At 46.7% G+C, this 14,987-nt stretch overlaps 1 protein-coding gene across 1 annotated transcript in view; it reads right to left on the bottom strand.

Annotated features, from left to right (window-relative positions):
* Positions 1 to 6,734: 6,734 nt before the first annotated feature.
* Positions 6,735 to 14,987, bottom strand: part of SPTBN5 (spectrin beta, non-erythrocytic 5) — a 151,274-nt gene continuing 143,021 nt past the window's right edge. The window contains exons 67-69 of the mRNA XM_019551043.1: positions 13,719 to 13,837; positions 11,429 to 11,555; positions 6,735 to 8,260 (exon numbers count right to left, since the gene is read on the bottom strand). Coding sequence (XP_019406588.1) covers positions 8,115 to 8,260; positions 11,429 to 11,555; positions 13,719 to 13,837 — 392 coding nt within the window. The 3' untranslated portion in view covers positions 6,735 to 8,114. The remainder of the gene's footprint in view (positions 8,261 to 11,428; positions 11,556 to 13,718; positions 13,838 to 14,987) is intronic.

Raw genomic sequence — 14,987 nt, 5'->3', positions numbered from 1 at the left:
GTGAAGTAGCGCCTCCTGATATCTAGCCTGAATCTACCCTCTGCCAGCTTGTGACCATTATTTCTTATCACTCCTGGTAGTGCTCGGGGGAACAGGGACTTCCCCAGTGCCTGCTGGTCCCCTCTGACTAGTTTGTAACAGCCCACTAGATCCCCCCTCAGCCTTCTCTTGTGGAGGCTGAACAGGTCCTGTAGCCTAAGGCCTGCCCTGCTGCCCCTGATCATGCGAGTGGCGTCCTCTGGACCCTCTCCATGTTGTCCACATCCTTCCTGAAGTGCGGCGTCCAGAACTGGACACGGTACTCCAGCTGTGGCCTGAGGACAGGTAATTCAGAGGAGAGTGATTCAGTTCAGAGATTTGTCACTCCTGAATTGATGCTGCCAAATTGGCTTCAGAAGATTCAGTGCCGATTCGGAGATTCAGCCTTTAGACCATAATTAGGACTCACTGAAATACCTATAACTTTGTCATTTTGTGGCTGATTTGGATTAAAATTGTGAGGATAGTAGTCCCTTCTGAGTGTATGAAGACTGCCAAGTTTCAAGTAGATAGATGCAGGGGTTTCTGGGAAACTGTACCTCAATCTGCTGAAAGCTAAACTCATATTGTATGTGTGTTGAGGCAAATTTGGATGAAAACAGCAGGAATGGTCACTGCTTCTGAGGGCATGAAGCCTGCTAAGTTTTAAGGAGATAGGTGCTGGGGTTTCTGGAAAACTGATCCTCAGGCTGCTGACAAGCAAAACTCATGACATGGGTGACACTGTGTGTGTGTTAAGGGGTGCCCTCACTGGCACTGAGGCCTCTATACGACATGGTAGCATGCCCCAATGTAGGCTCCTCCTCCCCTACAGCCTCAGCCAGGTCCACCACTTTAAATAACAACAGGTAAGCAGTGCACTGCAGCACAGTAGCACCAGCAGCATCTCAGGCAGACAAACTGTCACAGAGCCTTTCTTTCCCTTCCTGCAGGAGCCTCTTTTCCAGCACTGGCCAGAGAGCTGTCCCTGCCAGCCCCAGGCCTGGGGCTTAGGTGTGCCCCAGGCCCTGTGTCCTTCTGGTCAGCTATGCAAGGACAGGTGCTAGGTGTGTTGGTTTAAGGACATGGCACTGGCAGACAAGGTGCTTTGGGTCCATCTGGTATCTTTTAGTAGACCAACTGAATAGTTACAGAAATATGTCCTAGCAAGCTTTCGGGCTGAAAAACCCTTTGTCGAGCTGAGGAAGCACCTGCAGTTGGTGCAGGTTTCTTGCCTGCATTGCATGCCAGCCTCTGGTTTCTTTACTATTCCTTCCATCCAGGAACAGCACACACACACCAACTGGAGGTGCTTCCTCAGCCCAACAAAGGGTTTTTCAACCCGAAAGCTGGCATGCTAGGCAGCTAAGCTGAGTTCATCTGGAGCCTCTCAATCCACTGCAACCAGCAAGCCTCAGGCCTGTCAAAGATGTAACAGGTCTGGACTTTCCCCAGCCAGGACTGTGTGCATGGGTGTGGTGGCTGGAGCCTTTCACCAGGGGGATTCTTGGTCCCGGCATTTCCTGGGGCTGCTGTGCCACCAGCAGTCCTACCAGCTCTTCTGACCCTGGCAGATTGCAGGTTTAGTGGTCATGCCCAGGACCTGGGGCCTCCTCCTTCCCCATAGCTCTAGTCCATACCTCCAAGTTCATTCTGGAACAGCAGCTCAGCAGATGCATGTTCTTCTCCTGCTGGCTGGTGAAGCAGTGAGTTCCCCCTCCAGCTCTGAGAGCAGGGTATTAACTGGTTAAAAAAATAAAATACAAATAGGTGTGGATGGAGTGAGGAGGGTGGCACTCACTCTGTCTGCAGGTGGAGCTTGGGGAACCCCAGCAGTGGGAGGTTCACCTTCAAGAACAGCAGCTGCTCCACCAAGCCTGGATCCAAGCAGGTGCAGTGGGGTGTCACAACATCCCCAGCAATGCTGATCACCTCCTTGCTTGTGTAAAGATCTTATTTTATTTCTGTATAACTGCCGCGCAGCATTCTCACATTTATGTGACCTTGTAGTCTTGGCTGTTAATCAAAATGAAAGCTTTGTAGTTTTCCACACTTGTACCAAGCTACAGATGCGCATTTTATAAGTTTCTCCTCTTATCTGTAAGTGTCATACCTGCAGAAACGAAACTTATGTAGAAAATCTACCTAGTAACGATTGTGTAAAAGAAACTATCCTATCCCTGTATGCTTAGCTTATATCATAGTTAGTGTCATAGAGGCAGTCCAAGCAACATCTATAAAGAGGCAAAGAAGCAGGAAACAGCAGAGACGACGACTGGACAACTCTTCAGGATTGATCACCCTGTAAGCCGGTCCTCAGCCTCCCCGCCTGGGCGTATCCCAGCGAAAACCAAGGCTTCGAAAATCCGACAATCGACAGCAATTCACTGCATTACAGTTTTATTATTTTTCATCCTGTTCATGAGCTGTTGACCAGCCCTAGGACTAACTAGTGGGCAGCCGCACCTATCTTTGGACTAGTTTCAGTGGTGGAAAGCAAGGGCTTACTAGTGAACCCTGTGGGCCAACAGACCCCCTTTGTATCCGGCATACTGTAACTGAAGAAACATTGGAGACTCCACTTCTTGACTGCCTCTCTTTGTAGCTTAGACAGCATATCTACGCTTCTGTACTTGTATTTACCGCAACTTCGTTCCAGCTGGTCTCCTCTCTTATTTGTAAGAGGGTGAGGCCAGGTGAGTGAATAAAACAAATTTTTACTTCACTTTATATTTACTGTGTAATAACTTCTACTACTAACATCCCATCTCAATGAGCTGTTGACCAGTTCTGGGACTTAAGGAGTCGGCGGCCGCACCGATCATTGGACTAGTTCCAGTGGTGGAAAGTAAGGGCTTGCTCCAGAACCCCGTGAACCAACAGAAAACTAACAACTTACTCTAAGTCGTCTACTTGTGCCAACTCGGCGAACCTCGAAGGCGGTTATAAAGCTACCTCCAATCCCGCCCCACAAGCCGCGCACTCGCACAGCTCCGTAAAGCCCGCGGCTCCCCAAGCGGTGCCGGAACTGCTAGCCTGGCATTCCGCCACAGCTTGGAACACTGGTGGACAGGACAGGTGTTTCTGGGCAGCGGTGGCCAGATGCTGCCACATCTGGTTGTGGGTTGCCCAATAAGCCAAGAGGTCACAGTCCAGCAACTCCACGTCCTTGGTGAGCTAGGTAGCCACTGAAGCCTTGGGGCTACTTGCTCAAGGCTGGGGTCTGTTGCATCTCGACCCCAACATTGAAGTCATGCCCTTGGCCCACATCGGCAGTGGCTGGCTGGTGCTGGGAGTGCTGGCATGGGAGTGGATTCCCCCCTCTTCCACATCCCCTCTCCTCTGCTCTTCTGTCTCCCTGACTCTGTTGACCAGCACCTCCATCCAGTGATTGAGAGTTTTGGTGCTGCCAATGTACATGCTCCCCTTCACCCTCAGGTCACACATGTATGCCAGCATGTGGACCATACCAGACCACAAGAGCTCCAGCCATTTCCTGATGGCCTTCTTTAGCTGCCTCACCAGTGCCTGCATGTCTGGTGACAGCAGCTTGCCTCCGCCAGGAACATTGATCCCCTGGAACGTCTCCATTTAGTTCTCCAGTTCCCTCACTATGGCGATCACCTGGCTAAGGAGGGCATCACCAGCACTGAGGGTCTCAGTGGCCTCAAGGAAGGGCTTGGGGGACCACTAAGATCTGGGAAATGGTACCCCACTCAACTCTGTTAAGGGGCCGCTGATCCCACTATCCCCAAGCAAAGCTAGCTCATGGATGGCCTTCTGTTGCTTCACGAGCCTCGTGAGCATCAGGTATGTGGAGTTCCACTGAGTCTCCACATCCTGCATGATTTTGTGCTGTGGGATACTCAGCTCTTCCTGTTTCTCCTGCAGCATCTTGCCCCCGTTGATGCTGTGGTGGAAGTAGCCCACTACCTTCCTGCATTTGGAAATGAGCTGGGTGGTAGTGATGGCACCATCACCAGCAGCCCTGTCCACGTCCAAGGCATCCCTGGCTATAAGGTGCAGCTTTTGTGCCACACAGTGGATGCCAACCAAGTTGGCATCACAGATGGCCTTGACCATATTGTCCCTGTTGTCGATGACCATGTACCCCTGGGTAAGCTTGCCCTGCCCAATGGGCCACCCCTGCACCATGTGGTTCGTGGCCACCATGATCTCCCTTGCCATGTAGGAGTCATCCATCACCTTGGCTTGAAGGAGAGCTCGCCGACAGCCTGACTGGTCACACCAGTGCCTTGTGAGGGAGAGGTAGGTGTGATCTCTGCTCTGGCTGCTCCAGGTGTCTGAGGTGAAGTGTAAGGCTACCTGTGGCCCTACCTTGTGCAGCTCCTTCCTCAAGTACTACCTGCATTCCTCATAGAAGGAGGGCACCACCGTCCTGCTAAAGGGGGTGCATGTGGGCACTTGGTAGGTTGGGGCCATGAGAGCCACAAGCTGCCTGATACCCTGGCTGCTCAACTAAGGAGAAGGGCTGGCCATCCAGAACAAATATTTCCCCAGTGCTCTGGGTGACTTCGCTTGCCCTTGCACTGTGCCCCACTTTGTCTGCAGCTTTCTCTCACTGCTCCAGAATGACCTGCCTCTGCTTTGTGGGGATGGGGGCTTTGCAGCAAGTGGGGGACTTCCCTTTGGGCATGCTTCCACTGGTGCCAGGCTGAGGAGGAAGAAGGGCAAGGGGGGGTGATGCCTCCTCAGATGCAGCAGCATCACTGTGGTGATGAAGTGTTTCACCTCCTTGCCCTGGCTGATCTGCCTTCAGCAGTCCTGGCAAATAGCAAACCTGGGCTCATCTGCCACCTCAAAATGATCCCACACTACACTACTCCCCCGCTTCTGGGTTGAGGGTGGGGATCCTGCCTTATCCCCCTCCTCAGCAGGCAGAGGCACAACAACAGGAGCAGCTGACTCAGCTGAGCCACTTGCCTCCACAACCACCTTTGAGGTGCCTTCCTGACAAGGAGACTTGGGTCTAGCTTTGAGGAGTGTGGAGCACAAACTCAGATTCTCCCTAAGTTTCCACAATTTCTTTAGCTAGGATGCTCAGGTGCCCTGGTTCCAGATCCAGCTCCTCCTCTGGCAGTGGGAGGCTCATGCTGGGAGTTGAAATTGGGATGGCAGAGACTGTCATTCTGCTGCTGGTGCCTATTTCTGGAGTTAGGGGAGGCAGTGCAGGGACAATTACTGCTCCCACCTCCTTGCTTCTGCTGGCAGCAGATGACTCATGGCTGCCAGGAAAGAGGATGCATCTATGTGGGGGAGGGGGACTTGCAGCTGTAGTTCTCCCCCTACCCATTCTCCCTCTCCTGCCAAAAGACCTGGTACCTGCCTTTCCAGCACACTTCATATTAATCTTTCCTGTGCTGGAAAATGTGTGTGTGTGTGTAACTAACTTATATGTCATTTTATTCTTCTCTGATGTTTGACTGTGTCTGACTGCTTTCTGTGTTGCTTTTACTGTTGTGTGTATAACTAAAATAATATCTCTTCTTCTATGACTGCCTGACTTCTGTGTTGTGTTAATTTGAATCTCTATCTGACTTCTTCTGTGTTGTCTTTAGTCTGTCTGCAACTATAACTAATACAACTATATATAATCTCTTCTTCTTTTACGAGTGTCTGACTTCTGTGTTGTAATAATAGCTGACTTTTTCTATGATGTATGTGTTTGAGTGTGTGTAATGTAGGTGCTCCCCTGCACAGCAACAGATCACACTGCCAGGGAAAACAGCTTTATTTTTTTAGTGTGTTGGAAAAAAAAACCCAACCAAGAACAATTATAAATTGAAAGAAATGGATTGGATAGGGATAAGTAGAGGGATTCTACTTAGTAAGCTATATCCAATCCTTTCCAAAAACAGAAAGTAGCAGGGGACTAACTAGGTAGGAAGCTACGCCAGTCCAGTACCTTTCAGATATTGTTGCTCAGGCAGAAACATCTCACAAAAAGCACAGAAAGACATTGGACAGAGGCCTATATGCTGTTTCTATGTTCCTCCCCCAGAGCACTGTGATTGGAAGGGGACTCAGGGGAAGATCACAGTCACTGCCAGCTAGAGATGTCAGTTTCCCCTCCCCTGCTCCCCCTTCCTCTTCTTAGTTTCTGTTCCCCTGAAAGACTGCCTTCTTAATGTCTGAACCATTTCTGAATCATTCAGAGCCTCCAAATTGATTCATAGGGTTTTTTTCGTTTCCCAATTTGATTCAGATTTTGTGATTCAGCCTCCAAATCAGGCCGAATTTTCTCCAGATCGAATTGTGGACTGAAGCGTCACACACCCGTACTGTGCAGTAGTATCTGGCTACTGTGCAGTCAGTGACTCATATAGATGTGGCCACAGAAGCCTAACCAGTGTTTGTGAATTCCACTCTCAGAACTGGGCTCCTAGGATTTAGGTGCAGAAGTGCTTCTTGAGACCCTCTGTGAACTTGACCTAAATTGCCTTTTGCTTACGGATATGTCCTCTGAAAACATCTTTCATAAAGATGTTCCCACTTTACATACTGTCATTCTAACTTTACATTCTGTATCCAGTTTTTTGCTCTCTAATCATAAACATTTCATTCAGGCCTATGATAGAACCTTAAGGTTATAGACCTTATCATCCCTTGAGATGCAAGTCTTTTCCAATAGTTAACAACGGGCAGGATAGAAACAGTTTTGGAATAAGTCTATTAAGAATTTAGACAACTGATTTTATTTAAATACAACTGTGGCACTCATTTTGCATTAAACTTTATATTAAAGGAGGAACAAGAAGTTTAAAGTGAATTGACTTAAAAAACCTCTCAGATTTTTAATTAGAAAACATTTTAAAGTTGCTAATAATGAGGATGAGAAAGTACTTCCACAGGTTTTATCATCAAAGCACATAGCACAGGTGCTTATAACTTAGAAGTATTAACATTCTTGTTAGAGATGCAACAGTGCTGTATTTAGCTCAAAGTGACATTTGCATTTTCCTTAGCATACTTTCCCTTTTCAGGGCTTTCATCCCACAGTAGTAAGTACCATATGATGATATGAAACACTAACATGTATATCTTCCCCTGCTTATGGCCTATTTGCCCAATACAAATGGGTGAATGCATCTCCTCTGGAACAGCATCAGAGACTCTCATTGAGAAGTTTTAACTTTACCTGGTAAGTTTTGCAGGCATCCCTTCCTGCAAGCATGCATCACTTTCACTGATGCCTTCCATTTTGGTTTAAAAGTTACCTCTTATGTTTCAAATCAGTCTGACACCTCTTCATTTTTATTGTTGAAAAATTATTTATATAGAAACCAAGGATCACGAAAATACAGAAAAAACCCTGTTTATACCATAATTATTAACTCCTATGACATTTGAGGTGTTTATATTTGGCAGGTTAATGGAAGTCTCTGTAAAAATCAACAACACTTGGAAGTTCACTTTTGTTAGGAAAGAACCTTCCCTTTTTCCTTTTCATTTCCCCTGTTCCCAGTATGGACAGCTAGAATTTTATCTGCCTATCTTCTGATTTTGCAGGGTCTCACACTGAAGGCAAAGCTTATGCATTTGACACAACTATTTATTTTACAAGCTACAACCTGCTTTACAACATTAGAACCTAATGGTAAGACAAGACAAATACTTTCAGGGAAATAAATAGTGCAGTAAGCACTGCATCTATGAAGACTGGAGATCAAACTGCTGCTTCTACGGTGAGGGGATATGAATTTGGCCATATCCCATGTTGGTCCCTTACAGACATTTATCATCATCACAATATCTAATATGGCATCACTGACCATCACTGGAGACAAGGTATATATCTCATATTACTTTCTCAAACCAAATGCATACAATTTAGAAAAAAGCGGTCTACGGGCCTGGCAGAATCAGATGCATGGATCTACCAAGTACCCTTTCTTCATATTTTGACTGTTTTCTTCTGAGCATTGTTTCTGATCTGAATACCTGACCACTATCTTTGCCCAATAGATATTTCTCTTACTCAGAGTCATCTTTGACTTCAAGGCACTAGGGTATTGTGAAAAGAAAAAGAATGCCTAATCCGGAATACTGAAGAGCTCTCTTCTATTTTTCTGCTCTTACTTCGATGTAAAAAACTTTTTAAAGATATTCTTTTCTTTCTCTGGCTTCTCTTTATTCCTTTTGAGCTCTGGATCCAATTGCATTGAGGTTGGATGACTCAATGAGCTCTTTTTCTTCATGATATGGTCTTCATGCTTGGATCCTGAAAGAGAAGTTGTGATGCATTATTTTTCTGTTGGGGAGGGGAACACCAGAATTCTGAGCAGGGGCTCAGCTTCTCACCCGGGTTCAATGAAACTGAGAAAACCAGTTTCATGGCATTACTTTTTAAGTCTAAACTCTCCTATGCCTTCCCATTGCTAATAGCTGGTGAAAATTAGGACGTATAAGCTTGAAGTTCAGAGGGCTGAGAACTTGTTTAACAGACAACAAGGGAAATTAATATAATATGTTAATCCTCTTAAGTCTGGGAAGCTTCTTCATGAGATATAGCCCACTGCTGAAACTAAACGGAGCAAAATTCTAGGCCTGTGCAAATAGGGAAGTATTCAATTTGGATTCGTCTGATTCAGAGGACAGTGATTCAATTTGGGGATTTGAATCACTGTCCCCATTTGATTCGGATGAATCAGCTTCGAAAGGTTCGGTGCCAATTCAGAGATTCAGTTGGGCAGCTTGTCCCAGCCCCAGCTCCAGCAACAATCCCTCCCCCTCCCCAATGCCCCTTCCCTCCCCACTTCCCCAACCCTAACAGGCTTACCAGCTGAAGGCAGCTGTCAGCTGCCTGTTTAATCTATGGCCAAATCTCTGAATCAGCTGAATCTTTTTCCGAAGTTTTTCCTAATTGATTTGGATGTTTCAAACAGATTCGGAGCATTTACTTGATCTCCCAATTTGATTCGGATTTGGTGATTTGGTTCCCGAATCAGGCCAAATCGCCTCTAAAATCAAATCAGCTACCGAAGATTTGCCCAGCCCTACAAAATTTCCGAAGGCAAAATTCAAGCCTGTGCCATTAGCTGAGGTAGCAGTACTTTTTACTTCTATTAACTATGCCAGAGAAGAGAAAGACTTCTCTGTGTAGCACTATCCGCTCTAAAGTGAATTGCATGCTTTTTAAGGCATTGATGCTGTACCACATAGCAGCTTTGCTGAAGCAATGTGGAACACATGACAAAATCAGTAATTTACACATTTGGCAAACTTTTCAGCTGTAGAAATTTAAGAACTGTGAGAAAAGTCAATGCTATAATGAGAAAAAGGGACCTAATGCAGATAGTATGTTATTAGAGATGTCTATTCCAACTCTCATCCTTCAAATCCTAATATGTTTTCTAATTATTCCAGTTTTCCATTAGATTTTTGTGAATGTAGATTCAACCCTGTTTCTTAATTTTTTAAAGGGAGAGTGCAGACACCTGGATTGTATTCCTGAGCTTCTGCTCTTCCCCAGTTTTTACAATGATAGCCAATGATTGATTAATGATGGCTCAAGATACCACTAAATATGACTGGTGAGGCCAAAATTGGATATATGTAGTTATCAGGATAATCTGCTTTACAGAGTACTGGAACACCTATAATATAAAATAGGATTTTAATATGTAAAAATTAAAGACTGCAGAGACCCTGTAAATGTTGCTCATATTGATACATCCATGGATCTATCTGTAATTATTATATGGAGACCTCTGAGTAGGAGACATCTCCTTTCCTTGGGTCCATTTGTTATGTTAGTTTAAAATGTTCATTTTCATTTTAGTAAATGGGACTATATACTATGTATCCCTCTCATTTCAAGTCCTGGTAATCAGCCCCTAAAAAATTATTTGCAGTTGGATGCAATTCATTCACAAATGCAGTCTGTTATCTGCCCTATGCAATTAGTACTATCAATTAACTTTGTTCTTTCCCCAGCTATATAAGCATCTTTTGTTTAACTCAGAGTTTCTGTTGGTCCTTTATTAGGGTAAGAAAGACCTCTGGAATAGTTGCAGGAGTGGGGAAGAGTGTTAGGTAGCACGGCCAGGGATAGAGTCACTGGGTTACAAACTATGGCACAGATAGGCAGTCTTTTCCAGCTGTGGCCTGGCATGACTCACCCTGGATCAAAGGCAGGGAGGTGGCTCTTGCCCCACTTGGGCATGGGGAGAGCACCTGCTGCTGGTGCTGGTCTGTGTTGAAGCATGGGGTGACTGCCTGTTACTGAAGCCCCCTGCCACTGAATGCCAACAAAGCCCCACATCTGTAGGCCTGATCCAATGGATCTGGCTCATGGGTTGTAGGTTGCCAACCCCTGCTTTAAGAAATAATATGGGTAGATCCTCATTCATGTTCAGAGTGCAGAAGGACCCCATAGCATTATATTAATGTTTCATCTGTCACCGAAGTGCAACCATCTTTCCTGAGGAAACACAGCAACCTTGAGCTAGGTGCCTAAGTGAAACCGTGATTCACAGCTGAATCTGAGGTGCCTAAGCTGCCTCTTCATGTGATTGTCTAAAACGAGGGTGGCCAAATTTTAGCACGTCACAAGGGACACGGGCAACCTCCGTGCATCTCATGCAGCATATCAGGCAGGAGACAGGCAGCACAGATAGGGCAGGAAGCAGAAAATAGAGTAGCAGACTAGGGGAAACAGATTGGAGTGGCACTCAGGGAAGGTTCAGGATAATTTGGGGCATGCTTGCCAAAAAATTTGGTGCCCACTGAGTTAAACCAGGTTGTCCAACTGGCATCCTGCAGGCCACATGCATTAGTTTGTAGCTCTTGGGCTCCAACGTAGCCCCACTCTCCCCCATTGCTTCGGCTGCAGTAGCAGCTGGGGGCTCTGGGCTCTCTCTCCCTTCTTTGGCTTCTACTCCCGCACAGCAGGCTTTTTCATGGGACAGAGTGGCATGGAAAAACCTGCAGTGATGGGGGAGCCTGGACAGTCTTGATCTGAATAACGCACAGTAATAAGACACAAAAGTTAAGTGTCACTTTATCTTTCTGTGCCTCATTTTCCCTTTTGTACCATAGAGATACTACCACCTTCTCCTCTCCATCCATTTATCCTTGTATTTCACAGGCTTAATAATCAGAAAAGTACAGCAGGAGTAAATAGAGAAAACCAGCAGATCTATAGTTTTTAAAAAAATGCAATAAGCAACTAAAATGTGTTTCTGGGAAGGGGATTAAATCAAAATGTACCAAGAAATTTCCAGAGAAAGTAAAAAAAAAACAAAACAGTGTTGGATTGAGAGATAATGCAGAAGGAAATGGATGAGTACTGTGGTGCATGTCATTATACTTCTCCTATATTTTTAAGCATTGTTTTCTCAAGTTAAGGACTTTCTTTTGCATGCTCATGGAAGCAATTCTTTATTACCAGCATCTGTTGGATAATAGGTGGAGTTGGAGGTTTGCATTGTTATAAACCCTTGGGTATCTCTCTCCAGTTCTCTGTGAGTGTCTGTGGATGCTTTCTCTGGTTTGACTCTGAAGGAAGGATTTCTGTCAAAATATAGTAACACCAAAAACACTGATAAGTCAGGCATGAAATAAGTTGTTTCATTCAAGTATTCTGTAAGAAGTAAATCTTGCATCTAGTTCAACAGCAAAATAACTACTAGCTGGAGCCAGAGAAGAGAATAAAGAAATGTGCATTAACATGGACAGAACATAACACAGAACAGCGATAACTTTGCAGAATGCTACCCATCCCATTATGTTGGGTTTGATACTTTATTTCAAATTAAATTTCAGCAATAGTTCATTATCATCACTCATCATAGCAAACACACAAACAGATTTTGTGATTGGATGGGAAGCATCATCACCTGAGCAGTATCATATTACCAGGTTTGGAGTGTGCCCGTAGGAACGGTGGGCAGAGTTTAAATTTCAGCAGCAGCCTCAAGAGCAGCATGGAGTCAGTGTAGCTTATACATAGTACTTAAGAAAGATTTGTACAGCCAGGACATTTGGTATATTCTGATACCTCTAGGCACATTTTTGTAATCCTCTGGTAAAATTCAGTGAAATCTCTCCAAATTACAGTTTGGCTGTTCTAATCCCATTAACAGGCATGAGTTTGTGAATCATCCCACAAAACACAGAGCTGGATGGGACAATCATCCTGGTCTTTTCTGGCTTCCACTCCATGACACAACAGAGAATTCTAGAATCTGATTTATTTCAGGGGTCTCTGGCTTATGGACCCTTTCAGAACCAAAGACCAGACCAGAGTTGTCCAATTGGTGGCCGGTGGGCTGCATGCAGACCATGAAGGGTCAAATCTGTGGCTCTGACCTTCCGTCTAGCCATTGCTCCCCTGATCACTCCTTCTGCAACTGGAGTCTACCAGCTTCTCCCTCCTCTAAGCTTTCCTGTTCCTGCTCTGGGGGACAGGGCAGGGATACGATGGTGCAGTTTGAGTGTCAGGGGAGTCTGCAGGTGGAGAGCTGAGGGGGATCATGCATTTGGTGCAGTGGAGGAGAGGAGCCATCAGGGGTGACCGATGCCTCCCGAGTTGGGGAGAGGGGGCACAATCTGTAGGTGGGCCAAAAGCTTCATATCCACTCCTATACTTCTGTGCCATGGCTTACTGCCCCCCCCGCCACAATGCTGCCAGCCCATGCGGCAAAAAAACTGCCTCAGCTTGAGTGCTGCCGAGTTGGGGTCAAGCTCAGGGGGGACACGTGGCCCCCCTGCCAGTCACCTGTGGGAGCCACACATGTTCAGAGTACAGCAGGGAAGGGCTCATGGCTTGTGCTAGTTCAGCTCTTGCTGAAAGCCACACACTCGGTGGGCAGCACCAACAGCTTCGAAGTTGGACAGACCTGGACTAGACAAGTAGGGGTTATGTTTTCACCTCAGTTTTCACTTCAGTAGGGACCTACTGAATTCATGCCGGAAGTGGGGTGTGCCGTAGCCCCTTTAATCTTGCAGGTTCGCCCCATGAGCTCCCCTCCCCCACTGGTGGAGAGGCCCCATGTGTGGCTAGCTCCTGATCAGTAGGGAGGCGAAAAATGTGGGTTTAAATATGGCACCGTTTCTGCCTCCTCCTATTGATTGGCTGAGGGGTCCCAGATGGCCCTGCTGTTTGCTGCTGACTGGCGGGGAGGCAAAAACAGCTCTATGTTTAAAACTGCAGTTTTAGCTTCCCCGATGATTAGGAGGGAGCAGCTGGGGGGGAGCAAGGGGTGAGGTGTGTGGCTGGGAGCATGTATGATTAAAGAAGCCACTGCACACCCTACTTCCACTATGAATTCGATAGGACCCTATTTTTAGGATTTCTAAGCACTTCACATGAAGAAGAAATGCCCTTACATCATGGACCAAATTTTATAGCACGAACATTGATAGGATGTGCCAGTTCTACTCCAGGATTCTCAGATTCACCCTTGAGTATAGGAAGTAGCCACTGTGATCTCAGTTTTAGTCTTATGGGTAATGAGCTATGACTGAATGACCTTGTTAAGTCCACAGGTTGAAAATTGGCCTCAGTATGTCATCATTGTCCAAAATGAACTGAAACTGGGAAGATACTGCACAGAACAGCTCTTGATGCTGCACTGCGTTGGAATGCTGAAAAAAGAGCTGAACTTTGTAATCCTTCTGGCATCATCTTGTAAGACAGACCATCTACGCATGCATGAAATTGGATCAGCCCCTTACCTGACCAGTAAGCCTGTACTTAATTTTTCAGCAGCAACTTCATCTGGAAAGACCCTGGGTTTTATTTCGGGCTCCGCTGTATTTGCAGTCACTTTAGCACCCTGGCTGTTGCTGTGACCTGTAGGGTCAAAGCAAATGCATGAAAACCTTCAGAGTGAGAAACAGAAGCAGGGTATGGCACGGCTAGGACCACTGCAGTTTTTTAAAACTAGGGTATCTCTGCATTTCTGCCCCATTTTGTTCTGCAAGTGCTTACAGAAGTTTCCACAATTGGGACTGAACCATACACAAAGTGGACAATCAAGAGCTAAAACCTCTGTCTATAAAAAGTATGGAAAAATGTAAGAAGCCACAGAGCAACTTTTCTCAGGCCATAGGTGACGTGTAGGGGAAGCACAGGGGGGCACGTGCTCTCCCCGACAGCGAGCACTCCAGCTGCTAGGGGGGCATGGAGAGTGCTGGTGCCCCCATGAAATCGGCTCTGCCGGCTGGAACTTTCACTGCTGCTGTGCTGCTGGACCCCCTCCTCCCGCCCCAGTCGCTGGCTGGTTGCTGGGGGACTCCCCCAGGACATGCCCTGCTGATGCCCCCCAGACTTGGGAGGCACCAGTCACTCATGCCTCAGGCAGTAGGGTGCTAGCCACCTGATTGTAACCGGACTACAACTGGGAGACTGCTACTAAGTCATCCTGAAAACTTGACTACTATGTCACCATGGCTAGAGACAGACATTACACATAACCAGTTTAAGCAATCAGAAACTGGTTTAAACCTATAACAGAACAGACATTCAGTGCACATAATCTAGTTTCAAAATGGCTGAAACTGGTTTGAGATGAACCTGGTTGAATGTAGTATCAGACTTAACTGACTGAGCTCAAACTGGTTTATGCAACATCTGTTCCAGATCCCCTCTACTTTAAGTTAAACCAGAGTCCTCAAGCATCCCAGCATGCTCTCTGGGCTAGATTGTGCTTTCTGCTCCAGAGCAGGGCTGGCCTTGTACCCCTGCTCTCTAGCCTGAGCAGGGACAGGCTGTAGTGGAACAGTGACTGGCATGGCCCTGTTAAGGCAAGGTGGGAAGGGAGGGGGTTAATTCTTCCCGTCCTCCCCCCCCACTACAGGGGCCGAGGCGGCAGGGGCCCGGGCAGCCCCCCGCGAGTGTGTGTCAACTGGAGCTCCACAGGGGGACCACGCCGGCGGCGAGGCTGGGCGGGAGTTCCAGGAGCCTGGGCACGATTCCAGCTTCGCCCCGGTGACCCGTGCGG

Source organism: Crocodylus porosus, unplaced genomic scaffold (genome assembly GCF_001723895.1).
Source record: "Crocodylus porosus isolate Cpor-Errol unplaced genomic scaffold, CroPor_comp1, whole genome shotgun sequence".
In the NCBI taxonomy this organism is placed as follows: Eukaryota; Metazoa; Chordata; order Crocodylia; family Crocodylidae; genus Crocodylus; species Crocodylus porosus.
This window is presented reverse-complemented; position numbering and strand designations above follow the sequence as displayed.